Source organism: Arvicola amphibius, chromosome 1, assembly GCF_903992535.2.
Source record: "Arvicola amphibius chromosome 1, mArvAmp1.2, whole genome shotgun sequence".
Taxonomy (NCBI): domain Eukaryota; kingdom Metazoa; phylum Chordata; class Mammalia; order Rodentia; family Cricetidae; genus Arvicola; species Arvicola amphibius.
The window spans coordinates 143,690,969-143,718,753 of record NC_052047.1 but is presented as its reverse complement, the minus strand read 5'-3'; the positions used below and the strand labels follow the sequence as shown (position 1 = coordinate 143,718,753).

Sequence of the window (27,785 nt, the reverse complement as noted above, 5' to 3'; positions counted from 1 at the left end):
TTCCCTCTCCGCAATGCAGCAATGCACGCTGCCTCCCCTTGCGGGAATTCCTCATCCACCACTGTCATAGACTCTAAGAAGCAGCCATTTGATTTCAGGAGGAAGGGGCCCCTAGGAGCCCATGCCATGAGTCTCCCTAGCCCCTGTCAGGGGGCTTACTGCACCTACTGAGTACAAGAATTCTAAAAGAGAAGTTGGGAGGAAGATGGGATAGGGGGAGACAGACTAAGGGGAGTTGGGAGGGGGGTGGAGGTGGATGATTGAAATATATTGTGTACATATATAAAATTTTCAAAAAATAAAAGGATTTTTAAAAGAAAAACAGTTTTTAAAAAAAAACAGTGGTCTCCAAGGTGAGGAGGGGGATGCTCAGGTGCAGTCTAGGGTGACCAGCACGGTGAACTACTGAGTGGCACTAGGGTAGTAAATACGGGACATTTGTCACATCCTGGGCATGCGCATGAGGGACCCTGACAGACACTGCTGTGGATGGTAATGGCTGATTGGTTACCAGTTGTAACCAAAATCTCACACTAAAGCAAAATGTTAGTACAGGGAGACTGCCGGGCATGGAGAGACTTGGGAATTCACTGGGCTTTCTATTTCATTTATTTGTGGACATAAAACTGATATAAAAATAAAATAAGACAGGGGCTGGAGAGGTGGATCGATGATTAAGTGTGTTCTGCTCTTGCAAAGGGCCCAAGTTCAGTGCCCAGCACCCACATGGTGGCTCCCAACCTCCTGGAACTCCAACTCCAGGGAATCTGATGCCTCTTCCGGCCTCCATGGGTACCGTGCTCATGTACACACAGAGAGGCACATGCATAGGCAGAAGTAAAAATATATAAATAAAATAAGTCTCTTTTAAAAGACAAGATTAAAAGGGCCAAAGCCACGAGCAGGAGCCATGCATCTCTAGAGACTCCATCAACAGCTGAATGACCGCATGGAGCCCTGGACCAGTCGGCAGAAGTAATCCTTCAGTTTCACCACGGAGACCCCGAGGGCTCCCTGGTGCAGGAGTGATGGGCGGCCTAGACTAGTGATAACTGGGGAGGCCCCCACCCAAGTCAAAGACCCCAGGACAGCATAGGCCTCACCTTGCTCAGCACATAGCTACAATCCCCATGCACTGTGTACTGCCTTTCATCAAACGTGGAGAAGTGGGAGCCTCCCAGCACGGAGCAGGTGCCAGGGCACGGGATCTCCTGGCAGCTCCACCGCCCTCCAGAGCATGTGCTACGGGTGGGAAAAAGGACATACTGTGTACTGCTCCCAGGAACAGCAGTCCTGACATGTTTGCCACCTAGACTGAAGGCTTCTGCCCAGAGGGCATTTACCACAGCAGCCTGAGACCTGACCAGTCCACACAGCCTGGGGAAGTAACCCTGGCATATGGCAGGCTCTTGAAAGGGGAGCTCAAAACCTACCACTTGGTGCAGTCGGTAGAGTAATTGGTACCAGGTGCATAAGCTGTCCCATTGTACAGGCAGGCACACTGGGACACAGGAACACAGCCTGTCTGGTTGATGTCATCAAGCACCATTCCTATAGAAAGCAAACCCATGTAATAGGTGTCATCTAGGAGCCTCAGAAAACCTTGGCAGCACAGAGACACTTGGGGCCAGGGTCTTAGGGTCTTTCGCCAAGGCTGAAGAAGGGCAGCATGACCACCCATGCAGCTGTGTGCTTTGGAGGTCCTGTGTCCGGACTGGTGAGGTAGAGACTCCATCTTACCCTTAGGACAGAAGCAGCCAGCAATACAGTGGTCCTCACAGACCTGGGAGCGCTGGGGGTTGGAGCAGGTGTCCACACAGGGTGAGCCACATTCCTGGTGTTGCATGTTGAGGGGGCATGTCTGAGCTGCAGGGAGACCATAAAGAAAGCTCATATCAAGCCAGGTCCCACTTGCCTGCTGGAGGATGCTGTGATGGTGGGGAAGGGGGCTAAGGGCACTTACAGCAGAGGTTGGGGCCCCGCCAGTCCTGGGGCTTTCCTCCAGCATGGGCACACTGCCGGGAGTATTCAGCCACAGTTTGGCAGATACAGCTGGACAGATCAGGGTTCTCACAGAGACAGAGGTCCTGCCTGCAAGCCTCCAGGTAGCTGCTGATGTCCACCAGGGCCGAGCAGTCTGAGAACAGCTGACTTTTCAGGATCTCTTCACAGATGCCCTGGACAAAGGTGGGAGTTCATGCTGAATTCAGACCCCAATCTTCCAAGAAGCACCTGGGTTATCCCGGAGGCCAAAGCCCTCCTCCCCACCCTTCCCACCCATTTCTTTCAAGGCTCACAGATTTGGTGGAGCAGTTCTTCTGGGGCACAGGGAGGGGGTCCTGGCACTGCTCTGTGGGGCCGTCCATCTTCTGGAGGTTCCCAAACTCAAGAGGTGTCAGTCTAACATCTGCAAGAAGCCCAGAGCACCTCTGGCTACAGATCCCAGGCCCCCAACCCATCATCCCAACAGCCAAGTCCAAGGGGCTCCCCTGGAGAATGCCCCTGTGGTCCTGTGGTCCCTGCCTAGCTTCCCCAGTCTCACTCCCTGAGATGCTGATATCTGGAAACCATGAGAGGAGCCCAGAAAGAGCTTGGAGTTCCTAGGGCAACAGGATTAGTGGGGAGAGAGGCTTTAACAGATGCATAGCCATCAGTCCTACAAATGCATAGCCAGGCTGTAACGCAGCCCAGAGGACTGTAGAGCGAACCTGACATCCCACCAGCCCTCAGACTCTGACTGACCTTGCACACAGCCTGGCCTGACAGAGGCAGTCATATGCATAGGCAGGCTCTGTCACCCACAGTTCATATGGGATTTGGGGGGGCTGACAGAGGAGGGATGTTGGAGTATCCGGCTGATGCAGCCACATTTGTGATGTCAGTCGTTGGAGGTAAGGAAGCGTGACCCTCCCAGGGCGAAGAAAGCAGGAGGGTTTGTGTCCCCAGAATAGGAGTACCAAGAACCAGTGGTCTGACAGGTAGCTTGTTTCCTGTATGCACCTATGGGGTGTATCAGCGTGCCAAGAGTGTGCATGCACATGAGTGTAGGTGTCTCCAGGTGTGTGTGTGTGTGTGTGTGTATGTGTACTTATGCATGAGCTGTAATTGTGGGGAGGGAAGCCAGTGTGGATGCGTGCCTGTGTGAACAGCAGGTGTGTGTGTGTGTGTGTGTGTGTGTGTGTGTGTGAGAGAGAGAGAGAGAGAGAGAGAGAGAGAGAGAGGCAGACAGACAGACAGACAGACAGAATTTATTTGCATAAACATAGAGATCTATGGTTTGACATCCTGGGAGACTAAGCCTCCTGGGGTCCTAGGGCATTGCCTGGGGACTTACTGTGAGAGAGGAACTCGCTGGACTCTGGACTGCCATTGAAGTCTCCACAGAGACCACAAGTCTTGTTGGTGTATTTGGTATCCAACTCCAGCTGAAATTAAGGAGACATCAGACCCCTGACCCTACTATAGACAACCCAGGATGTGAACTATAGACTCTCAAAAAAGGGATTAAGGGCTCCCAGAGGAGAGACAAGCCAAAAGACCCTCCCCATAAGTCAAATGAAGTCATGACTCAGGAGCAAACATCCCACATACACAAGACCTATGTCTGGGGGTGAAGACCCTAAGACTCTGTTGATACTTGGGTGCCCACCTTCACCAGCTGTGTGGCCTATGCCCCCTCTCCTCACCCACCGCCTGATCTCACTAAGAGACTCCACCCATGGCCCCCATTTTACCAGAAGGCTCTGCGCACCCACACCCACCCCCCATCCTCACCAGGAGACCGTCGTCATCATTCCACACGAAGACCAGGCCCAGCCTGGCTGCCACCTTCAGGTAGCCGCTGCTGAGCTCAATGAGGACCCCAGACTGGCTGAAGGGCAGCTGGACCCTGTAGAAGAGAGTAGGGATAAGGTACTGGGGGGCAAGGATAAGGTACGAGAGACCCCATGTGACAAGATCCCTGCAGCCATGTGTGTGACATAGACAAGGGACCTGGAATGCCAGTATTAAGGAGCTAAGGGAGCAGCCCAAGCACGGAGTGGGGAGTGCCTATTCAGCTTCTCTCCTGAGAGTAGAGTCCTGCTAACAACCCCAGTGTCTCCCACAGACCCCCTCACCACACAGCACCTCCCTCCCCCATACAATACTGCCCCAGACTCACGGGTGGTTATTGACTAATACAGAGCTCTTGGTCAGCTCAACAACTAGGCCGTTGAGCTTCATGATGACCCTGCTCAGAGTGGTGGAATTAGACTCCCGGGCACGACGCAGCTGGATATTGAAGTCCTCATAGGCATCCCCACAGTGTGCAGAGAACACGTAGTTGCAGAGGCCAGGGAAGCGGAAGACCTGGCCATCAAAGGTCTTGTAGTGGAAGTTGCCCCATGTGCTGCACACCCTCCCGGTATGTGCTGGGTTGAGAGCTGCAGACCGAAGCAATGGCAGGCTTTGGAGGCACTATTCTGGGCCCCCGATATGCCCTCTATGTTCTTCCTTTCACACTGGGTATCTGTTTCCCGTGTGCCACTGGGATCGGACAGGCTGCTGCCTCCCGTAGGTATCTAAGATCCTATCTGATGTAGGAAGCCCTGGGACCAGCTCACGGCCACTTTGAATGCCCCCTAACCTTCCCTATGTTTATTGGCAGTCAGGAATCAGGGACCCCTTTCTAAACTAACTCTTCAGGTCTAAGGGTGAGTACTCCTGCTAAGAGGAGCCACTTTCCCAGATAGACTTTGGGGCTCACTCACCTTGTACCACGGGGACGGTCTTCAGAGGTGGTATGATGGTTACCCCATGGAGTGGGACAGCTGTGGAGACAGGGGCTTGGATCATGGGGTGCACACAACCTTGAGTGAGGTTTTGGGGTCAGAGGAGAAGGCCCAGGATCAGCAGAAACAGACTCCCAGGTCTCTAGTCCAGCTTGGGTCCTATTGCAGTGAGGACCAGGTAGGGCAGGGCTCAGCCTGAGGCCTACATATAGCATTCTCTTCTCTCACTATCCTCTGGGGATCCCCGGAGTCATCAGCCCATAGTGGCCACAGAGCCCAGAAACTTCTGTTTGCACATGGGAATTTATGTCCTGATTCTCACAAATGCCTGAATCTAGGTCAACAGCTCAACCTCTCAGGCCCCCCTCCCTTTTTAACCCGTTTAGGAAACGCAAACTGCAAGGTGCTGGCTGGCCCCCAACGCCCCACCAGACCCCTTGCGTTGGCATGTGTGGCCAATCCCCCAGCTCCTAGGTCATGTCCCGGATGGTGAATGTGATGTTGGAACAGGTTAATCAAACCAAGAGAGATGGCGGTAGGCTCTACGCGCGTGGAACAAAGACCTTGCGCTGCAGAGGGCATAGCCTCCCCAGGCAGCCTGACAGACCTTCTGCATCGCTCTCAGAGCCTGAGCCTGGATACCTGTGATGCCACCAGGGGCTGGATCCACAGTCATGTACAACAGGGTACACCTCAGCTCCAAGTCCTCACTCTTCAGTGTGCTAGCTGAGGAGCCATTAAGGCAAGAAATCCTGGCGGACCCAAGGTCACATTAAGGTAGAGTTGGAGGGGGGAATATGGCAGGCATAGTGGGGACAAAAGGCTGGGACTTACCATCATGGCCTTGAAGGACAGAGAAGTCAGAGAGAGGCTCCTGGGCAGATTTCAGGATGTCCTGATGGGCCTGGCCTGCAAAGAGAAGGGCCTGAGCTGAGAAGAGAGCAGGTGCCCCAGACAGCCTAGGCTGCTGGCCATCCGTGTGCAGGTGGAGGGAAGGACATAATAACCACTCATCAATGGCCTGGAGCACAGAGTCACTATGATGGCGGGTGAATGGCCCACCCCCATACCTACACAAGAGGGTTCGAGCGAAGCTGTGATGGCCTTCACCTGAACTTAGTCTAGTTTCCTGGTGCCTGCATCTGTTAGGAGGCCGTGCTGGGAGAAACCACATCCCCAGAACACCCTGCTGGGCCTACAACTTATTCAGCCCGTGGTGTCTTGTGAGCCTATGACAGACAGTCCAAAGAGGTGTGCGCTGGTGAACTGTCACACACAGGGCGCATGAGAGGATTGAGAGCCTGCCGTGACCAGCTTGGGGGGCTCTGAGACACGCCTTCTGCTCCCCCCACATTGGATGCCCAACCTCAATCCCTGGCACTTAGAGTACTTCCTGCTTCTTAAGTCAGAGACCATTTGAAGTTGTCAGGGCACGGACAAGGGCTTGCCTGGCAGGACCCTCGCACAGATACTTTTAGCTGCCAGGACCCAGATAAGACTCTGAACTTCACTGCCCACCTGAGTCCAGGGCATGGGGGAAGAAAAACGTCTCTCCAAGTGGCCTGGAAAAGCTGGACATTTTGACTCTTACCTGTGTGTTGACTGCAAGTCAGGGCCAGGGCTAGGACCCAGAATGGGACCAGCTTCCTCCGGCCAACACCCATGCTATGGAGCATGGGGAAACGTCGCCACTGGTAGCCTCTGAGGACAGACTCAAGTCACCAGCTACCTTTTGTAGTCTGAGAGCTGGCTCGAGCACCAGTGGCTTTACGTTGGTGGGCGGGGCAGGCCTATCGTTCCCCTCGCCCTGGTAAACAGTGGACACTCAGTCACTTTAGGCTGGTCAGTGGCAGCAGTCAGAGGTGGGTGTGTCTGCAGGTGCGTCTGGCTTCCTGAGGTTCCCCCAGGTCTTACCTGTGTAGTCCTCTCCAAGCAGGCCCCCCACAGACCTACCCAGGCCATTCTAACCTATGAGTTCCTGGTACCTCAATAGACACATCTTCCAAACTGACAAAAAGCTGCCTCTGAGACTACCCCAGGGCTGTTCTGGGCAATCATTCCCTCTTTCCTTGGAGAGGATCTGTGTGTGTGTGTGTGTGGTGTGTGTGTGTGTGTGTGTGTGTGTGTGTGTGTGTGTGTGTGAAAGAGAGAGAGAGGTGTGTGTATGTGAGAGAGAGAGAAAGAGAGAGAGAGAGAGAGGTGTGTGGGGGGAGAGAGAGAGAGCACTTCACATATCACAGGAGTGTGGAGCCTCAGAGGAATTATGGATGAGTGAGTGAATCAATGAGCAAATAAGTCAGTGAATGAGTCAATAAATGAGTGAATGAGTGAATCAATCAATGAGCAAAAGTAGATGAATGAATGAATGAATGAATGAATGCAAAAGTGAGTGGACAATTTATATTACATTGAGTAAATGAATGGATGGATAAACCAATCAATCAGTGAGTGAGGATGGGTGAATGAATGAATAGGTCAGTAAATGAACAGGTGAAGAATGAATGACTATATGAGTGAATGAGTGAATGCGTGAGTTGAAGGATGAATGAATGAGTGGGCACATAGGGAAAGGTGCGGGTGTCATGGGATATATGAGGTAGGTAGGTGGGGGCTTAGATACATGACAATCCCCACCCTGTCCCAACCACCAACTGTTGCAGAGCCGGGACTGACTTTGGCACTGAACGCTGAGCCTGGAGAGGAGAGGGTGGGGAGGAGTAGCTTGCTGTGGGGCAGGCTAAGTGGCCATGGCTGGCCATGGCTGGCTGGGTAGGCTATGTTATTGGAACCAGTTTCAGTGAGGAGGCCATAAGGAGCTGCAGGCTGTGACCGTCCCAGACCGGGGTAAGTGCACAACCATGGCTATGCAGTCCCTCCCCCTCCCCCCCCAGCAACAAGGCAGGAGGCTCCCGGATGAGTAGTGTCTATGGCCCTAGCACAAAGAAACAGGCCCAAATCACGTCCTGACCCTTTGGCCCTCTGAGTTATCAACCTGATTTTGATGGGTATCACATCATGTCCGAGACTGGGTTGAACCACAGTAAACTGATCCCTTGACCAGCTCACAGACCAGACAGACCATCTCTAGGCCTTGGCACACTGAATTATAAGGGCTGCTCTGGAGACCAGGCCCATGTGACTGCCTAGCCCTGTTATGGCCGTGTGGGTACTGAGTTTCCTTTAGTATCCAGTTCTGGGTACTTCAATCACTGGGCATCAACTACCAGGCTTGTTGATGGTTCCCATGTAAATCCAACCTAACTGAACCCCGGTTACAACCAATACTCTCCCTGAAGCTTAGTCATCTCAGTACCAACGATTCAATTCACAAATCCACCCTGTAGGCTCCAGTGGCTTCTGCCTCCCCCCCCCAATACCTTTAGCCCCACTCTGACCCCTCAGACCCCAGTCAGTCTGGCCGGCTTCTTGCCTTTCTTCCACCCTGGGATAGAGCCTGCTCTGCTTCTGACCCATGTCAGGTAGGGCAGCAATGGCTCAACCTAGAAGCCAGTCAAGCCTGACTTGTGGGATGGATCACTGGTGGAGACTGTGCTCAGCTGCTGGAGCCTGTGCTCAGCTGCTGGAGCCTCGCTGTCCTAAAGGACATACAGCAAGGACACTGCACATGGTGCACATGGAGGCACGGGAGCCACGGGGCTAGGGCAGTGGTCCAGAAGCCTTCCTTTCCTTGGCCCCTGAGGCCACTCGGTTCTAGGGCTGGGCCTGGGCTGGGCTGGAGCCCTTCCTTGAGGAGCTGATAAGTGAATGGCTCATTGCAGTCCAGAAAGGAAGGGCCGGGATTACACCCCAACTGTTGCCATGGAGTTAGGGAAATATTAGGGACCAAAACAGGGCAAAGCATAACTGTCACGTTGTTGTCTGACTACTGACCCCACCTCTGCACCCCCACAATGTGGGACAAGAAGCCAGCATCTGATACCCCCTTGATCCTAGCAGGTCAGCCTGGTGATTCTGTGGAGATTAAGCCTCATGCAGCTGGACCACTTTGGGATCAGGCCCACAGTAAGGCAAAAAGCAGCCAGTTTGGACAGCCTGGTGAATTGAAGGTGTGGCTGGAAGTGCCAAGACTCCATGACCCTCACACAAAGACCCCTCATCTGCAAGTCTAACCTGGCCTTGGAGGATGCTTTGAGTTCTCCAGGGGACAGTATGCTCATTCCAGCTCCCTTCCCTTCCTACCCCAGGAGCTTCAAAGGCAAAGCCTCGTGCCTACACCCACTTAACATTAAAGTATCAATCAGACCCACTCTACCGGCCTTCGCCCCCCGACAGCCCTGACACAGCCTGACTCTTAGCCCAGGCTGTCTCTGGTCCATATGAGCTGGGTAGGGCCTCAGATCTCAGCATCTGGAGCTCCAGGGCTCGCATTTCCCCACTCCCCACACTTGTCCCTTCCAGTTTCTAGGCAAAGTCCCGGGGCCCTCAGATCAGCCTTATTCAGAGAATCTATGTGCCGTGCAGGGCAGACCTGAGATCCCTCAACCCTTTACTCCTCCCCAGGGGTGAGTGGTTAAGGACTCTTCCTGGGAAGCCAGGGGCGCACTTCGTCTTAGGGTTTACTTCCTGGACAGAAGATGGCATCCTGTATTATGTGGCCCGGACCAGCCCACCATCCTCTCTGTGCCTCAGAGCAGCTGCACAGTGAATACAGAGTCTCTGTGGGCACAGGGTCCTCTGAGCTTGCTCCTGGTCTCTGGGAAAGGACTCAGTGGCTGTCCACCATCCCCCCGGAGATTTCCCAGAGACTCGAGGCTAACCAAGAGACTAGAAAGTGTTCCTGCTTCCTCTTCCACAGAGCGGAGCGGCACTTCCTAGCCTGTCATTCTGGACACAGGCACAATCACAGCACATAGAAAAACCCAACAGGTTTTATGATCCTGACGGCTTCTCATCCAGTTCTATCCCCCATACTTAACCATGTATTGCATGGGTGTCCTGAAAGCCTGGGGCGGAGCTGAGCCTACTGCCAAGTCCAACTCTGATTACAAAGTTGGCATTTGGGGGGAAAGTGCATCTTCTTGTTTGATTGGGCTTTGTTGGGGCTTTATGCAAAAGACTGATAGTCCATTGTTCAGCAGGGGCAGAAAGGAAGTAGCACCAGCTGGGGAAGGGGACAGCCCTGGAGCGGTTGGGCAGCCCTGCCACTTTCAGGAACTGCTTCACGTGTTGACAGAAGGGGCAGGCTTCCCAGCGGGTCTTTACTAAGCCACGAACTTCCTTGATAAGGGAGAAAAGCATCTTAAATTTCTCCAGGTTTATTTGGGGGGGGGCAACGGGAGAGACGTGGTGAAGCAATGACCATGGGAGTGCTGTTTCATCCTGCCCGGAAGGAACTGAGATTTGGCCCAGCCTGCCTGGGGCCAGGAACTGCACCCCAACATCAGAGGCAAAAGGAATAGCGTCAATTTGATTTTGCGGCGGGGCTGCCCTGATTCGGAGCATTTCTGTGCTTGTTTGTTTCTCTGAATCATTAGGCAAACAGAATTCCTCCCAAGATCTGGCTGGGCAGCTGAAGGAAGTCCTAAGCCCTCTGGTTCTGGTACTGGCCAAAGGACCAGTGTTTTGGCAGCGTCCACAGCAAGGAACACATAGATGGCTGCTGAAAGTGGCCAATGCCAGCCTCCCACACGGCTGGTACTCCCCATACCAACTTCTGCTTGTCTAGTTTGAGAGCGTATCGGGCTTTCTCCTACTGTCCCTGAGAGCTGAACCTCTCTTGCCCTACAGCCCTTCATCCCTCTCTCTTTTGGCCTCTGGTTACCCCATCTCCTGGGCCCCAGGCAGTTTCAATGTAGCCCCTAGAGAATATGAACCCGAAGATAATTTGGGGGACAGAAAAGACCCTGAGACAGAACACCAGGCCCAAATCCTACTCTGGAGCCATCACTGAGTCAGTCAGGCCAACCCTGAGAGCCACTGGGTCTATGACAGTCAAGTGGACTTTGTTGGTTCTAGCCCCTGATCACCCCTCTATGCTGCTACTCCCCCACTCTGACCTGAGGGGTCTGGCCAGCTTGCTCATCCTTTCTGGATCACCTCTTACTAAGCCTCAGTGGGGAGAAAAGGGAATATTCCCTTACTGGCTCCCCAGGCCCAGGCCCCAACCAGACTAGTGGGGCATGCATAGTTGCTCTGACCCTTTGGACAGAAAAAGAACATGAGTTCAAGTTGCATTCTACACAGTGGGTCAGGAGGACATTTTCCTCAGTAATTCGTCACAGCCAGGGCCTTGGAAGACAGTCAGCAGAGTGCACACCAGGTAAGCATGAGGACCTGCCTGGTGTTTGAATCCTCTGTGCCTTCATTTAAAAAAACAAAAAGCCTGGCAAACATAGAATACCAGCCCTGAGAAGTCAGGGACCGGAGGATCCCTGGAGTTTGCTGGCCAGCAGGCCTAATAGAATCAATGACTCTAAAACTAGTAAGAGAACCTAACTCAGGAATGATTGAAGACACTTAACAACAACCTATAGTCTACACACACAGATGTAGACACACACACACACACAATCGCATCCACTGAAGTGTGTATTCATAGGAAAGCACTGCTCTGGATACACACCCAGAACAATGGACGGGGTCTCCAAGAGATGTTTGCATATCTAGGTTTGTACGGGCGTGTACCGGCGTGTACCGGCGGTCAGAGGGGTTAAAGGGGGAGATGATATAGATATGAATAATTTGCATTGGTATGGATGTTAAGGTCAATTTTGTTATATGTGTATGTATTTCTGATCTTGATTAAGCTATTGTGATTGTGTAGTTCATTTAAGAATGTAATGTATAATTAGGAAATATAGGTTGTTAATGGATAATCATTGATAATAGTTAAGCTTGTAGTCATGTTATTAGATTTTCTAGATATGTAGAGATATATTTCAGTTAGATAGACATTCTTCATATCTTTCAAAGACTACAGAATATGGCATTTAATGTTTTAATAACTTAGGGTTTTTCATGACAATGAGACACGTCTGCTCCTGGCAGCACCAGTCTACTTCGAGAGGAAGATGGGCATCAAAGGGGCTACTTATGGAGTTTGTTAGCCATTTGGGCAAGAAACTGCTCTTGCCTGGACTGTTGCATAAACTGGACACAAGGAACCCACAGAAAGAGGACTGCTGAACTTGCCTAAAGGTGAGATGGTCTTTTGGGGTTCCTGATTCATTAAAGAGTCTACGAGACGTTCTGCAGGACACAGCAGAAAGTGACTGAACTGTCTTTGGAATTTCCTGCTTCATGGAAATATCTGTTGGATACTTATGGGCCTGAAGGCTGAAGATGGATGCCCCAACGGTACAGAGGAACTTCGGGTGACTGTCCAGGCAGCGAGTTGTCTCTGTCATTTCTAGAGTTTGAAAGTTACATATGACTTGTTTACTTAGATAATATTATATTCTTCTGGAGTCTTTGATGGAGTTGAAGAATAAATAGATAGTTATAGCTTTCCTTAGTTATGATAAAAAATAAAATAGATCTAAATATTGTAACTGTAATACTTGCTTGATAACTGTTTTGTTATATGTAATTTTACTATGTTAAAGTTGAAGCCTTTCTTTTTTGTTTAAACAGAAAAAGGGGAAATGATGGAGGAGAGTTATCTGTCTATGTTACTTTCATTGGTTAATTAATAAAGAAAACTGCCTTGGCCCTTTAAGAGACAGAAAATTAGGTAGGTGGAGTAGACAGAACAGAATTCTGGGAAAGAGGGGAGACGCTTCAGGCAGTCGCCATAGTGAGCCACCATGATGCTTCTCTCCAAGATGGACGCAGGTTAAGATCTCTCCTGGTAAGGCACCCCTCGTGGTGCTATATAAATTACTAAATATGGGTTAAAGCAAGATATGAGAATTAGCCAATAAGAGGCTGAAACTATGGGCCAGGCAGTGTTTTAAAAGAATACAGTTTCCGTGTAATTATTTCGGGTGTAAAGCTAGCTGGCGGCCGGGTAGCAGGACCCAGCCCCGCCGCTTCCTTCTACACAGGTTCATGGCAGCACTACTCAAAAGAACCAAAATTCACTGGTACATGCATAAGACAGCCTGTATCCATGCCCCAGAATATTACTCTACACACATCTGTAATCCCAGCACCCTGAGCCTGTAGCAGAATGATAGCAAATTTGAGGCCAGCCAGGATGACATAGTAAGATACCCTGTCTCAAAAGTCAGGGGCAGGGGATTTCAGTGTGTGAATGAAACTTTAGTGAACTGAACCGGGCATAAAAAGATAAATTCTGGGCCCTGGTGTTTCACACCTTTAATCCCAGCACCCAGGTAGCAGAGGCAGGAGGATCTCGAGGAGGAGAGGGAGGAGAAGAAGGAGAAAGGGGGGGAGGAGGAAGAGGAAGAAGGAGGAGGAGGAGGAGGAGGAAGAAGAAGAAGAAGAAGAAGAAGAAGAAGAAGAAGAAGAAGAGAAGAAGAAGAAGAAGAAGAAGAAGAAGAAGAAGAAGAAGAAGAAGAAGAAGAAGAAGAAGAAGAAGAAGAAGAAGAAGAAGAAGAAGAAGAAGAAGAGAAAAAATTCTGCAAGGTTCCACTCACAGAAAATCTCTAGAGTTGCTAGATCCACAGAAGAAGAAGGGAAAATGAGATTCCTGGGGTTGGAAAGTGATTGGAGTCGGAGTTTAAGGCTGACAGAGTTTTCTTCTAGGAAAATGGAATATTCTGGAAGTAGATGATGGGGACAGCTGCAAACCTGTGAGTGCACACCTCATGGCACGGAACTATGCACTTTTAAGTGTGCATGACTGTGAGAGTTTTAATCGTCAGCCTCACCTGGGAAGAGAGTCTCAGTGAGAAAATGTCTACATTGGTTTGGGCTATGAGCACGTCTGTGAGAAGTCGCAGCCTAAAAGTGATTGGCACCATTCCCTGGGCTTGGGATCCAGACTGCAAGAGTAGAAAAAGCCAGCTGATCGGCAGGCATGTATGCGTTCATTCTCTTTGCCCTTGACGGTGGGTATGATGTGACTAACTCCTGCTGCCCCAGCATCTCTGCAATGGTGGAAAGGAACCTTTCTCCCCCAAGCTATAAACTCCTTCTCTCCTAAGCTGCTTTTGGTCAGGGTGTTTTGTCACAGCAACAGAAATGACTTAGGACAAGGACTAAGGCAGCAGATCTTACATGGTGTATATTTCACTATGCTTTTTTAAATAGTAGGGAACATCGCAGCAATTGTTGGTTCTCTAGCGTGGGACCTGTGTGTGCACTCTCCCAAGCGTTGTTGGCCCTGACGGTGGTGACCGGACTGTTTCGGCTGCTTGCCTGAGCCCCCACCCCTCCTCACCCAGAAGGGCTGCTGCTGTAGGGCCAGTTTTCCCAGATATATAATCTACAGCTTATATCTGACAGTGGGTCTGAGATCACCCCCAAAGCCTAGCTCCAAGAGCAGCCAGATCATGGACACTCATGTTTTGGGGTGAGGGAATAACCCTAACCTAACACCCAGCTCTAAAAATCTACAGGCTTACTCCCACACCTTAGTCTCTGAGGACTGAACAGGTAAACAATCCATAGGTACCTTGGGTGCTCAGCTCTGAATCACTCCTCAGGCCAGGTCAGGGTTCCAGCAGGCCAGCCGAGCGCTACTGGCCCAAAGGTGCTGGACTCTGCCCTCCCCCACCCTACGTGGGTACTCGTCAGCCAGTCAACCTTTCAGTCAGAGCCCTCACAGCACAACCCTGACCTGCCTTGTTTAACGAGACCTGGTGTACTCATCCTGGAGCAGACAAGAGTAGCTGAGTTCACCCTGAAGCACAAAGAATATAGAAAAGACAGGCCCAGCAGGTAGCAGTAACCCTTGGAGATGATACCATGCAAAGGGCGGTGCATACGCACCCACACAACCCTCAGAATTATAAAACTATGGAGAGAAAGGGGAGGAGGAAAAGCACAGGAAGGATAGCAAGGCTCAGCCCTAGTGTCAGACCATGGTCAGATGTCCAGAAACTCCCACCAGCAGGGCTGATTCACGGCCACCCACATGCATCTAGACCAGCATCCAGCAGCATGGCCAGGAGGAGCCTCTGGTCCTTCCCAGCCCACTCCAGAGACACAGATACAGGGCTTCCCTGTGGTCTGAGTGGCAGCTATACCCTGAGAACTCTGAATACAGAGATATGTCCAGTTTAATTATGGCCCCTAGAAGCCTAGCTAAGATGTATTCGTTCAAGCCTTTGGCGGAGTTCCTTTTTTAACTAGTGTATGAGCAGCTAGGAAGATAGCTCAGTAAGGAAAGTGTCTGCCAGGCAGACATAAAGACCTGAGTTTGGAAAGCATGGTGGTACTTGTCTTCAATCCCAGTGCTAGGGAGTGGAGACAGAAGGATCCATGAAGCTTGCTGGCCAGCCAGACTGGCTGAACTGGCAGACCCAAGTTCAGCAAAAGACTCTGTCTAAAAAATAAGGTAGAAAATTATGAGTGACAACATTTGGCATTGATCTCTCACACACACACACACACACACACACACACACACACATGGACTTTCACACACATATGCACACACACATGAACACAAAAAAATAATAAATAAAATTGAGGTGCATGTCTTTTCCACATAGATTTGCAGGTGTTCTTTAAGTATGTACTATATAAATTCCCTTTGGAAATATACTGTGAATCCTTTAATTGTCTTTTTATGAAATTCCTAACTCAGGTGGTATCCAGTTTATCAATTCTCTCTCACACCTACAGACTTTGCATTCTGTTCGGATAGCCTTGCCTTAAGACTTGGCCAATTTCAAGTCATGGAGACTCAGCCTCACGTTTTTCTCCTAGATGTTATTGCCCCGGTTTTACCTGTAAGACAATAAACCACTTGTTTGGGGGCTTTATGTAATATAAAGTCTGAAGCAAGGTTTCTTTTGATCCACTCCAACTTCCAGTTTGTCACCATGCGGCTGTTTTTCAACCATGCGCTCAACGGTGAGTCAAATGTGCATATTTAGGTTCCTTACTCGTTGCATCTGCGTTCACGCCAAGACCACTCCATCTTGACCAGTAAAGGTTTTGAAAACAGAGTCCTCTAGCTTCTCCCCTCAATACTTCTCCGGCTGCCCTAGGAGCAACAGACCCGTACAGACCAGAATGAGCATGCCACTGTCAAGAAAGAAAGCTGCTGATCTGTCACAGGGAAAATGACAGCTCAACAATCCTGAGTCGTCTGTTCTCCTCTGACATTGGTCTCTAAATTTCTTCTGCTTTCTCCAGTTTTCAGTGTAGCAGTTTTGTGTATCTTTTGTATACCTAGGTACTTAAGGTTTTAGAGTCAGCGGAGGACTGCTCCTTCCTTGTAGTCTGCTGATATCTATAGCCATGAGGATGTAATGAACGTACAGTGTTGTTCACCAAATGTGTTAGTCTCAGTAATGCCCCCTGGACTTTTATATTAGCTACTTTTCTTGTTACCAAAAGCCTGGTAAGAACAACTTAAGGAAGAAAGGGTTTTAGTTTATACATCCTAGCAGAGAAGTCATGGTGGCCAGATGGCCACACTGTACCCACAGCTAGGAATTAGAGGTGAATGTGGGTGCTCAGCTTGGCTTTTTCTTATTCAGTCGGGGACCCCTGTCCATGGAATGATGCTGATCACACTTAGGGTGAATCTTCCCACCCAAATTATTCCAATCCAGAAACTGCCTCGCAGATTTGGAGATTCTAGACCCTATCAGGTTGACAGTATTAACCTACCACGGATGCCTGTGTCCACTCCCCAAACATGTGAGCACTCCTTCCCTTGATGAGAGGTGCAGGATCTTGGGACAGGGAGAGTGTCCTGGGTTTCCTGATCCCAGTAACCCTCACAGAGCAATAGATGACGAGGTGAAGGGCTTGGAGACAGCAGCCAGGGAATGCAGGTGGTATTGGAAGATGGAACATGAAGGAAACAGGTTCTCTCAAGAGCCTCTGGGACAAAGGGGGTCCTATTGACTCACTGTAGACCCCCAGCCTCCTGGACGGTAGTGGTATCTGTGTTGCCCTGGAGCCTGTAGATACTATGAAGTTCTCTGGGTTGGAGATTCATTGACTGGCGAGAACTTTGTGATGGTGGAGAGATGGGGAGTGGCAGGCAGAGAACCAAATGACCTCGAGCTGTCTTTAGTCCCAAGATAGCCATTTATCATTCTAATCTAATGTCCTTTCGACTGTCACGTAAAACCTTTAGAATGTATCGACTTAGCAGATGGCTAACTTCTACCAGTTCAAAAGCTAAAAATGTCATCAGATAGTATTTCTAGAGCAGAAATATTGTACTTTACTAGTGGTGATAAGTATCCTTGCCTCTTTCCAGGAGGAAACAGAAAGCTTTGACCTTTTACCGTTGAACAAGTGTTAACAGGTTAGTGTGTGTGTGCATATGTGTATTCATATGTATGCACATGCATGTGTGTTTGTGCATGTGTGCATATATGTATTAGTTGGGGGGCTGTGGGTGTGTACACGTGGAGACTAGAGAATAACCTTAAATCTCTTTCCTTAGGAGTTGTCCACATACGTGAGACAGGGTCTTTCATTGGCCAGCTAGGTCAGGCTGGCTGGCCAGTGAGCCCCAGGTTGAATCTGCCTGTCTTTGTCTCCCCAGTGCTGTGATGACAAGCACGTGTCACCTCACCAGGCTTCCCTCCACCCCAGGGGCTTCATCTTAGCAACTGAGCCATCTCTTCTTCCCCACAGCAGGGTTTGTATAGATGCGGTTTTTTTTTATTTCCCTGAGGAGTTTCTCTGTGTAAATTTACCATGAATGACCATTGAACTTTCCAAATGCATCCCCCTCTGGGCATGGGTTACACAGCCATGCGCTCCTGGTTATCAAGTGTTCGGAGATTCTCTTGCTGTCTTCTGTGCTGACTCTGACTTGATTCTACTGTCATCAGACTCAGTATGTGCAGGTTTTTCTGTTTGCCATCCCAGGACATGGAGAGCATATGCCTGCCGCATGCCTTTTTCTGCAGAGAGCAAAGAAACATTTATTCATCCTAGAAAAGAAAGGTACCCGCAGACCAAAGAAGAGCCTGTCCGTGTCCAGCTTGGTGAATATCCAGGAGTTAAGATTGTCATATCTATTACTGAGTATCTGACAAGAAGCCTCTTAAAGGAGAATGGCTTTTGCCTGGCTTGTGGTTTAAGAGTACAGTCCAGGGAAGGCAAGGAGACAGGAATAACTTCAAGGTGGTAGCAGTGGCTTGCTCACATCTGCCTGGGGCAGGAAGCAGAACTAGACTGTCAATCTCATGGCCCACCATCAGCGACCCACTTCCTAATCTACCTCTGAAATGTTCCACAGCCTCCAAAAATACCACCACCAGCTGGTGGCCAAGTTCAAACTCAGGAGCTGGCCTGAAGTGTTCCACGTTCAAACCACAACAGCAAATCAGTGAGTTTATTGGCGTTACTGGCAAGAGCCTTCCACCCCCTGTACACTCCAGCCAACATTCCACATCTTGTATACTCCAGCCAACCTCCCACCCCCTGTATACTCCAGCCAACATTCCACGTCTTGTATACTCCAGCACTCCTCAGGAGCACATACAGCTGAGGCAAGACCCCTTACAGGCCCAAGCCCAGTCTCCCATGAGTCTCTCTACCTAAGAATGTTAACAGCCTCATTGCCCCAAACCATGCTACATGGCTTCGTTCCTGGCCATGACTAGGGTCTTCCTAGGTCACCACAACAGCTCTGCTTCCAGACAATGATGGTCACATAGCCTGGAGGAAGCAGCTGCTCAACAATGGTCCCTGTGCATTTGAGAGAAAGGTGTGTGCTGCAGGGTGGAGTGCCCCAGGATGAAGGTTAGGTCCTGTTGGCTGATAGCATTAATCTCTGCTACATCCTTGTTGGCCTTGGGTCTCATTGTTCTAGCAATTGTTTAGAGAGGATTGGCAGCATCTGTAACCATAACTGTAGATTTGTGTTTCTCCTTTTGTTCCTATCAGCCTCGGGGCATGGGCTTTTCAGCTTTTCGTTCCCTCCTCTAAGACAGTCCTGACCCTTCTGTTTCTCAGAGTGCCCTCGCTGGAGTGGCTTTCTGAGCTGGGAGACGGCTATTCCCACACTTGGAGGATGCCCCGACACCTTTGAACTTTGTGGTTTCTGATGAGGACTCTGCTGTCATTGAGATGGTGCTTCCTGTAGGTGACAGGCTTCTTTCCCACTGTTATCAAGACACTCTCTTTGGTTTTCAGAAGTTTGGCACTGAGGGTTCCATGTGGGCTCTTAGGATTGATCCTGCTTGAGGTTCACTTGGCTTCCTGAGCATTCAAGTGCTTGCCCATACTCGGGAGACTTTAATTTTTTAAGAGCTATTTTTATTTTTAATTATGTGTGTGACTGTGTGTCTACACATGTGTGGCCAGGTACCTGTGGAGGCCAGAGGGAGTCAGAGCCCCTGGATTTGAAGGTACAGGCTACTGTGAGAACCCAACTCAGGTCCTCTGCAAGAATAGCAAGTGCTCTTTACTGCTGAGCCATCTCTCCCACTCTACTCAGGAGATTTTCACCCTTTTTGGTACTTTTTTCCTGCTATACCTTCTGCCTCTTCTTCTGTGATCCCCATGGCTTTGTGAGTTAGCTTTGGTTACTATAACTAAATACAAATACCTAAGGTAGTCATCTTAGGATGATAATGGACAATAATAGGGTTGGTTTGCAGCTTGGGGGCTTAGTCCATGGGTTCATGCTTGGGACTTGTGATAAGGCCACACATCACAGCAGGAGTGTATGGTGAGCTAAAACCCCTAGCCTCATGGATAAGAAGCAAAGTAAAAAAAAAAAAAAAAAGGAAAGACTAGTAACTCAACAGCCTCTCCAAAGGCATGCTCCCAGTGACCCAAAATCTCCTACCAGACCCCATTCCATAAAGATTCTACCACCTCCCCATAACCCACACAGGGAACCAAGCCTTCAACACATGCGCCCTTCAGTTAACACCAAAGATGACTGTCAACCTGACATGGTCTACATACAACCTAGGAGACAAAACTCTTGACATGTCTAGGGGGTTTCTGGATTGGGCTGGTTGAGATGTAAATACCCACCCTAAATATGGGAATCACCATCCCATGGGCTGAATAGAAAAAAAAAAGAAGAAGCTGGGTTCCAGCATTCATCTCTCTCTCTCCTTCCTGTGGACCTAATGTGACCAGCTGCCCTGTGCTCCTGCTTCAAGCCTTCCCAACCTCGATGGACTGTAGCCCTGAACTGTGAGTCAGAAACACCCTTCCCTATGCTGCTTTTCTTGGGTACTTGGTCACGTGAAGAGTAACTAACATGCCGGGAAGGCATCAGTGTGAGCTCTCTGATACAGTCCTTTGGGTTGCTAGGGCTGTGTGTGTGTTTGCCTTCCCAGCCTCTGGTGGTCCATCGCCTCTCCAGCCTGGATCATCTGTGTTGACTTCCACATCTCAGCTCAGTGTTTCATCCTCGCCCAGGATCTTTCCCCCTTCCGTCTGTCACTTAAGCCTACCACAGTAGCTAATTTCTCAATGTTGCCACCAAATACAAGAAGCAACTTAAGGGATGAAGGGCTTGTGTTGGCTCATTGTTTCAAAGATACTGTCCATCATGGGGAAGGTATGGTGGCGGGCCACTCTATGACCAGTGGTTGTACTTCCCGGTGGGCCAGAATCAGAGAGACTTAGGTAGAATGAGGGCTGGACTACAACCCTCAAGGTTGATCCCTCCGTGACCCACTTCTTCCAGCAAAGCCCCATCTCTTAAAGGTTCCACCACCTCCCCAAACAATACCCTGCAGTCAAAGACCAAGGCTTGAAACAGATGAGCCTGTGAAGCACATTACACACCCAGATACACATACACACACACCGTGAGTTTCTGTTTTTCTTTTTTATCTTTTCCATTATCTGAGTTTTCAGTCCTAAAAAAAATCTCCATTTGGTTCTCCTTAATATTCTTTTTTCATTTGCATTTGATTTTATGTGTATGGGTATTTTGCTTGGGTATATGTCTGTGTACCACTTGTGTGTCTGATGCCTGGAGATTATTGTGCCAGAAGGCACTGGAGTCACAGATGGTTGTGAGCTACCATGTGGGTGCTGGAAATCCAACCAGGGTCCTCTGGAGGAGGAGCAAGAGCTCTTAACCTCCAATCCATCTCTCCAGCCCTACTCCTTGGTATTTTTCATATCTTTATTTGGATTCTCCGTTCTTTGGTGAGCCTCTGTGTGTATTTTAAGCTTGTCTCTGTCTTGCCCCCATGGAAGCCTTTTTCGCAGAGTCTGTGTTACGGTCTTGGCTGAGGAATCAGACTGTGGTGTCTCAGTATTGATCTCTGCTGATCACCTTTGACTTCAGCTGGAGAGCTTCCTGGTTCTTGTACTGATCTCTTATCAAAGCCTATGTTTTACAGGTTCTGTTAGGAGACTCTGGAGCTTAAAACTCTTTTTTTTTGGAAAATGTTAGCATTTAATTAACTTCCTTGGGTGGCTTCAAGCCACCAGGACACAGGCACCTCCAACACCTTTTATCTTCTCTTCAGCTCTTCTGCTGAGAAATTCGGCTTTCACGGTGACAGGCTGCCTAGGAAGTTTTTCCTTCCCCAGAACTTTGTAATAACCTGATCGTGCAACATCAATGATGGGAAACAAAACCCCAGTTTTGTTCTTTGCAGCGTTGACCCGTGTCTGCTCGCTGACCAGTGTCCACAATTTATCCAGGTTGACAGTCGGGTAGAAGCTCTGGTTCCACTTTAAATGATAATGTCTCATACCAACTTTCCCAAAGTAACCTGGGTGATATTTGCTGAAGTTGATCCTGCGGTGATGCGCGCCTCCAGCATTCCCACAACCTCCTGGCTGCTTGCGGTGTTTACCGATGCAGCTGTGACCATGGCTCATGTGACCCTGGAGTTTCTGGGTCTTCCTCAGTCCGGATGGCATGGTGGCAGCTGAAAGGAAAGACAAAGTTAAAACTCTTTTGGTTGGCTTCCTGTAGCACTGATTCACCAGAAGGAGGCTCACATTCGCCACAGGTATCTGAACACCCGAGTGGTCTCTGCTCATTGCTCACATGGGTCTGATTCTCGCTGACTAGGGTGGGATAGGGTATCTAATTACAAGTCTTCCCAAGTCCACCACTGACCCTGTAGAGGCTTGGTCACCAGTGAGGTGAAGCCGAGAGGGAAGAATGGATGTGTGGTAGGGGCGGGAGGAGGATCCATGCATCCACATGGCCTTCACTGAAATCTCACTGGCCTAAGGGGAAGAAGGGATGGGTGCCTCGCTGAGACGAAACCTTAATTCCACCAGCCTCTACCATCCTTCGTGCATTGTTTTTTCTGTGGTTTTGCTTGACTGGACTAAGGCAGTTCTCTCTCTCTCTCTCTCTCTCTCTCTCTCTCTCTCTCTCTCTCTCTTTCTCTATCTCTCTGTGTGTGGGTGGGGATTTTATTTGGGGAAGAAGGGATTGAAGGGAGAGGACTGGGACAAGGTCTTGCTGTATAGCCCTGCCTAGCCTGGTACTTGTTATGTAGGTTGCAGACAAGGTCACACAACGTAGCCCAGGCTGGGCTGGCCTTGAACACGTGGAAATCCCTCATTTTCTCAAGTGCTGGAAATGCGTACACGAGTTGCTATGTCTGGCTAGCTCTCCATGTTTTCTAGGGTGCCCCCTTTTTCTCATCACTTCAGCTCTAGAAAGCAAGATTTCATTCCCCTGCCTGTTGCTGCTCTTCTGTTGGCCTCTTCCACTCTGCTCACCTTCTCGGCTCCATGGCTGGAAAATGGAAGACCCCCTGCTGAGGTCACAACCCCACTAAAATCATATAATCCCAGGAGACTCACCCCTATGAGAGCAAGGATCCTGACTGGCTTTGCACTTCAGTAGATGAAAAGGAGGTTTTTAAGTGGAGGGAATGGGCCAGAATGAAAAGTCAGGGAGTTTGATCCTAAGCGCCTCACTGTGGTTCCCACCCCCCCCCCCCCAGATTCCTAACTCAAGATCTGGCAACATCATGCTGGACCTGTCTGTTCTGTCTAGCAAGCTTCTGACCCCACCTTGAGCTCTCCTGTCAGGAGCCTGCAGACTGTGGATAGAGGGACCACAGTTTGAATGAGAAACCACCCGCTCCTGCTACAGGCTCTCATGTTAAATGCATGGATCCAGCCAGCACCACCATTTTAGGCATTTAGCTTGAGCTCGCCTCCTCTCCCTGGAAACTGGAGAGACTCCTCCCGGGGAGCAAGCTGCCGTAGTTTGAATACGAAATGTCCCCACTTCCCCAGCTCATGTGCTGAGCACACGCTCCTCACCTTGGAAAGTCCTGGAAACATTAGAAAGAGCCTAGCTGGTGAAAGTAGGTCACTGCCACGTGCCTTTGAAAGTTGGCACCTTCCCTCTTCGCTTCCTGCCTGCCGTGAGAGCAAGAATTTTCTCTGCTACACACTTCCGCTATCGTGATGTGTCCAAGTGACCACAGATCAAATGGACCCTCTGAAAACAAGAGCTGAAACCAGCCCTTCCTCCTTCAGGTCGTTTGTCAGATACCGGTACTTTATCACAGCAATGAAGAAAGCTCACACTTCATCTACTTCCTTGTACTGGTTTGGATCCCTCTGATACTGTCCTTCTCTCTCTACTCTCCAGTCTTAAACATAGGGTCCCTTCTATGCTCTCCAGATCCGTGACTGTGAGTGGTAGATGTGTCTGTCTCTTGTGAGCCACTTCTCAGCACTGATGGGACCCCCCCACTGTCTCTCCACACTCTTCCTCCCCGTTCACAGGGAGCCCTTCATGCCCTCTGACTGCCTTACTTTACTTAATAGCCTGTTTTTCTCTCCTGAATGTTTTTAATGGACCCCATCACAGCTGTGTGTGTGTGTGTGTGTGTGTGTGTGTGTGTGTGTGTGTGTGTGTTGCTCACATGGATATGGTTTTCCTAGTCTCTGTAGTTCTCCCTAAGCCTATGGATCACCTGGCTCCATAAGTCACCATTTGGTTGGCCTAAAAGCCTGTGGTTTAAAGAGCCAAAGAGTAGTCCCAGTATGTACACTGTGGGCTCACTGGACATCTCCCCTGCTAATGGAGGATCGAGAGGATCTCTGCACACCATAGCAGAGTGCAGAACCAATGACAGCTGGGAATCTTCCCAAGAGCATTGTAAGGAGGGCTGATTTCCCATTGCTTTCTATTCCCCAGGCAGGGATCATAAGTCTGAATAAACAAAGAAGCATGTGTCTGGAATGTCATGGGGGACGATGGCAGAGTCCTAAGGCTGGAAAACCATGGCTGAGGTTTTTGCAAGGGACCCCCTAAGATCTCAGAATCAGGGTCACATACAGTGACTTCATGGTGTTAGTGGCAGGGACAGAGAGGGGAGACAAGGAGGCAGGGAAGAAGAGAAGAACCTTGCCCAGAGCCCAGGCCACTCCTGACCAGAATGCCCATGCAGGGCCCAGGGGGGTTCACTTCAGGAAGAGGAGCAACAGAACTGAGCTTAGCCTCCGCTGACTGTCCTCTGGCCTTTTGGCAGTTCCCAGGGTTGCTGGGGTCCAGAGAGACTCAGACTGTATAGAACGACCTTCCTGCTAGAATCTCGCCCTCCCAGCTTTGGACCAGGGACCCAGCAGTCTCAGGAACACCCAAGCTCTTTCTCACACAGCCTCTGCTTCACCCAGGTGCCCGCTGGGTGGGGCCAGGTTGTCTAGACTGTGGGGCTCCTCAGCCTCCAGCTTTTGTCCCCGGAGCGCTTAGAACAGAAGAGGAGGCCTCACGCAAAGAGCTGTTTGCCTTTCCCCCAGATCTGCAACAATACTTAGGCTGGGAGGCTCCCTTGAGGCCCCAGGCCCACCAGCTAGAGGTTGCTGGTCCTCATCAGCTTGAGAGTAAAGGGTGGATAGGTACAGATTCTAGAAGCTGCATTTCCTGCTGAGAGGATGGGGGCTTTGGGAAGGGGGCTTAGGCATAGAGCATTTAGATAAGTGGGTGTGGGGCTTGTGGGACACTATACTGAATGGGGGTATATCTCTGGCACAGACTCAGAAGAGACAGGCAGGATGTGTTGAGGTGGAACCTGGCCTGCTAGGAGGTCTCAGGTGGGAAGCCAGACTGACTGGGCATAGGCTGGATATAAGTGAGCTCTGGGGCAGGACAGAGGAGGGCACTTGGTGCATCCACCCGGCCCAGCTCCCCAAGCTCTCCATTCAACACCCTGTGCCTCCCTCAGTGTCCCCAGACCCCCTTTCTTGGACCAGCCATACTCCAGCCCTCAAGCCTGTCTAGGCTCCCCACTTCATCTGGCCCATCCCTCACCATCCCATCCCTGCCACCCATGAGCCAAGCATCCGGCTCGCCACTCATCCCGGAGCCACCGGATTCCCACATCTGTGTTTCTTTGACACAGTTTTCGTGCTAACTTTATTTTGGTTTTGGTCGTGGCTCACTGTAAGATGCTCAGACCCGTCTTGGGATGAGATCTGACTGCAAAAGAGGCAGCGATAGTTGCCAGCTTCCCTTCCTGTGGGTGCAGTCTCAGGAACTGATCAGAGGCAACACGGGGGTGCATTTGGTTCCCCAGGTGCCCAGGCCCAGCTACAAACCCCAGTGCTTAAGGCTGATTCCCCTCCTCATTAACCTTCGTGCTCTACACATGGGGGCACACACATGGTGAGGAACGCTGTCTCTGAAGACTAAGTAAGAGCTGACCTGCCAGCCTCGGCCCCCATCCACCTAGGGGCCTGGCCTCCACAGCACTCCCCCTTCTTGGTGGGAGCCGGGCAGTGCTGCCTCTCTGTAGCCTGGGAACACCTCTCCCCTGGGCCTGCCCAACTCCACCTGAGACAACATCCTGGCCTCGATAAAGCCTAAGGGCGCACGCCAAGCTAAGCGGCTTATCAACCACAGCTCAACCGCACCCAAGAGGAGCCACACAAAGCGTAGATAAGGGGACAAGCTGGTGGGTGGTGTTCCCAGATATCCATCAAGACCAGTGCCAGAGCCTGGCAGGCCCCTCTGCCACCTTAGGAGGGGGGAGGAAGCCTCAGGTTTCAACCCCTCTTTTCCCTACACCCCATACCTGCAGGGATCATTTTGGAGCTGTGTCCAGATGCAGGACAGTTGCCCTGGGGGATGGCTCACCACTCGTGGCAGTGGCTAAGCCAAGGGGCACCCATCAGCTGGAGCGAATTGCCAGGTGTCTTGGTTGTCTTATTGAACAACAGCCCCTTCTTAGACTTTCCTCTGTCTCTGCTCTCTGGCCAGGCACAGCAGGCAGATGGCTCTAAGCAGGGCAATGGGGAGGTGGGTATGAGTCCAGCTCTGCCGGGATTTGCTAGGTATCTTTAGGCCTTGGTTTCCCCAGACACAATAACAATGTTGACGTAGCACCCTAAAGACCTCTGATGTCCCCTCGGGGGCCAGGGAGTGTCACCACCACTACCGTCACTCCGCCCCCACCACCACCATCACCACTGCCCCCCCACACACACACAGGAGCTTGAGGCGCCAGTCTTAGGGAAGGGAAAGAGAGAGTTGGTAAAGGTGGGTTTCCATGGCTACCAACAGCTTTGCATGGCAGACACCCCTCAGCCTCCAGCAGGATCAAGGCCTATGGCTACCAGGGGCAGGACTGACTCTCCTTGGGAACTGCCTTGTTCAAGGTCATATTCCATCTTCAGCACCTGCTGGAGAGAAGGCACAAGACCAGTACTGGACTCTCTGGGACTCCATTTCTTGTCTTATACCTGGTTCTATGGGTAACATCCTGAAAGTGCCCCGTGAACCCCTGCCTACACACTTCATAGTCCGGTGCCTCAGGTACTATGGAGAGCGGGATATCATGCTGCTCTAGGGAGAATGTGTGATGCATGATACCCCCTCTGGTCTGAGCTCCACCTTGGAGTCCTTGGTGCCCGGATAGGCACAGGCAGACCGTGTAAGAAGCCTTTGCCTGAAGAAGGGCATGGTGGCTATGGCCTTGACTTAGGAAGTGGACCTCTTCTCCCTTCCCGACCTCCTCAGGGCACTTGGCTAATTACACATCTCATTGACTTGATTTGGGCCCTGCTTGACAATTATCTTTCCATGTTGTTCTGGCTTGTCCCCTTAAACACCCCTTTCTCCCTTCATGTGGAAGACTTGAGGTGCTCCTGGGCTGAGAGTCCATTGAACCCTCACCTCCGTTCTGGCCAGCAAGGGGCTGTAAGAGGTAGCCAAGCTGTGAGGAGGTGCATTGTGTGAATGGGGCATGTGCAACAAGATTTGAAGGGCTGGGACGCAGGACAGAAGACCTCTGGGTGGCATGGGGCCTGGCTGAACAAGGGTCCTCACCACCATGCTCACCGTGCAAAGGGCAGGGAAAGGACAGAGCATCCATGATGATTGGACAGGGGTTCCTGGACATGTTGCTTCTCCCACTTCTCTGACAAAATACTTGACAAAGCAACCTAAGGAAAGATTCATTCGGGCTGACATTTAAGGGTCCAGTCCGTCGTGGTGGAGAAGACACAGTGGCGGGAGCGGGAGGCAGCCGCTCACATTGCATCTGCAGCTAGGAAACAGAAAGAGACGGGTGTGGCGCTCAGCTCACTTTCTCCTCTATCCGTCTCAGGACTCCAGCCCACCGAGTGGCACTGCACGCACTCAGGGTGGGTTGTCTGACCTCAGTTGACCTAATCTAGAAATTCCCTCACAGACAAGCCCAGAGGTTTGTCTCCTGTCAGGTTGGCATCAGTATTAGCTATCTCCATGGAGATGCCTCATCCCAGGATGACCTTCGATGCTGATAGCCTCGGCAGCCTGGCCTCAGAAGTGGGGGAGCCAGTTATACACTTGTTATATGTGCCCAATTATATATCCCTCTCCTTTTATGCCTTCTTCCAAGATACACCTGCTAAGGAGACAGAAGTGAGCTGGACACTTGGAGCAGTGGCCACTGGTCCTGATACATAGCATGCCACCCAGGAGGGCCAGGGCACTAGCCACATGGAATGACAATTGCACCCTTGTACTTCTGACCAGGGCTAGGATGGGTGGAGTCA

General features: G+C 50.6%; 2 protein-coding genes across 2 annotated transcripts in view; both read right to left on the bottom strand.

Annotated features, from left to right (window-relative positions):
- Positions 1-6,436, bottom strand: part of Muc5ac (mucin 5AC, oligomeric mucus/gel-forming) — a 29,305-nt gene extending 22,869 nt beyond the window's left edge. Inside the window, exons 1-10 of the mRNA XM_038310898.2 lie at positions 6,300-6,436; positions 4,752-4,831; positions 4,163-4,424; positions 3,775-3,889; positions 3,335-3,425; positions 2,298-2,407; positions 1,964-2,177; positions 1,741-1,866; positions 1,434-1,551; positions 1,104-1,242 (exon numbers count right to left, since the gene is read on the bottom strand). Of these exons, the coding sequence (XP_038166826.2) occupies positions 1,104-1,242; positions 1,434-1,551; positions 1,741-1,866; positions 1,964-2,177; positions 2,298-2,407; positions 3,335-3,425; positions 3,775-3,889; positions 4,163-4,424; positions 4,752-4,831; positions 6,300-6,436 (1,392 nt within the window). The remainder of the gene's footprint in view (positions 1-1,103; positions 1,243-1,433; positions 1,552-1,740; positions 1,867-1,963; positions 2,178-2,297; positions 2,408-3,334; positions 3,426-3,774; positions 3,890-4,162; positions 4,425-4,751; positions 4,832-6,299) is intronic.
- A 14,803-nt stretch (positions 6,437-21,239) lies between these two features.
- Positions 21,240-21,689, bottom strand: LOC119815644 (60S ribosomal protein L27a-like). The gene has a single exon (XM_038331883.1). It carries the CDS (start codon positions 21,687-21,689, stop codon positions 21,240-21,242), a length of 450 nt encoding a protein of 149 aa, XP_038187811.1.
- Positions 21,690-27,785: the final 6,096 nt, after the last annotated feature.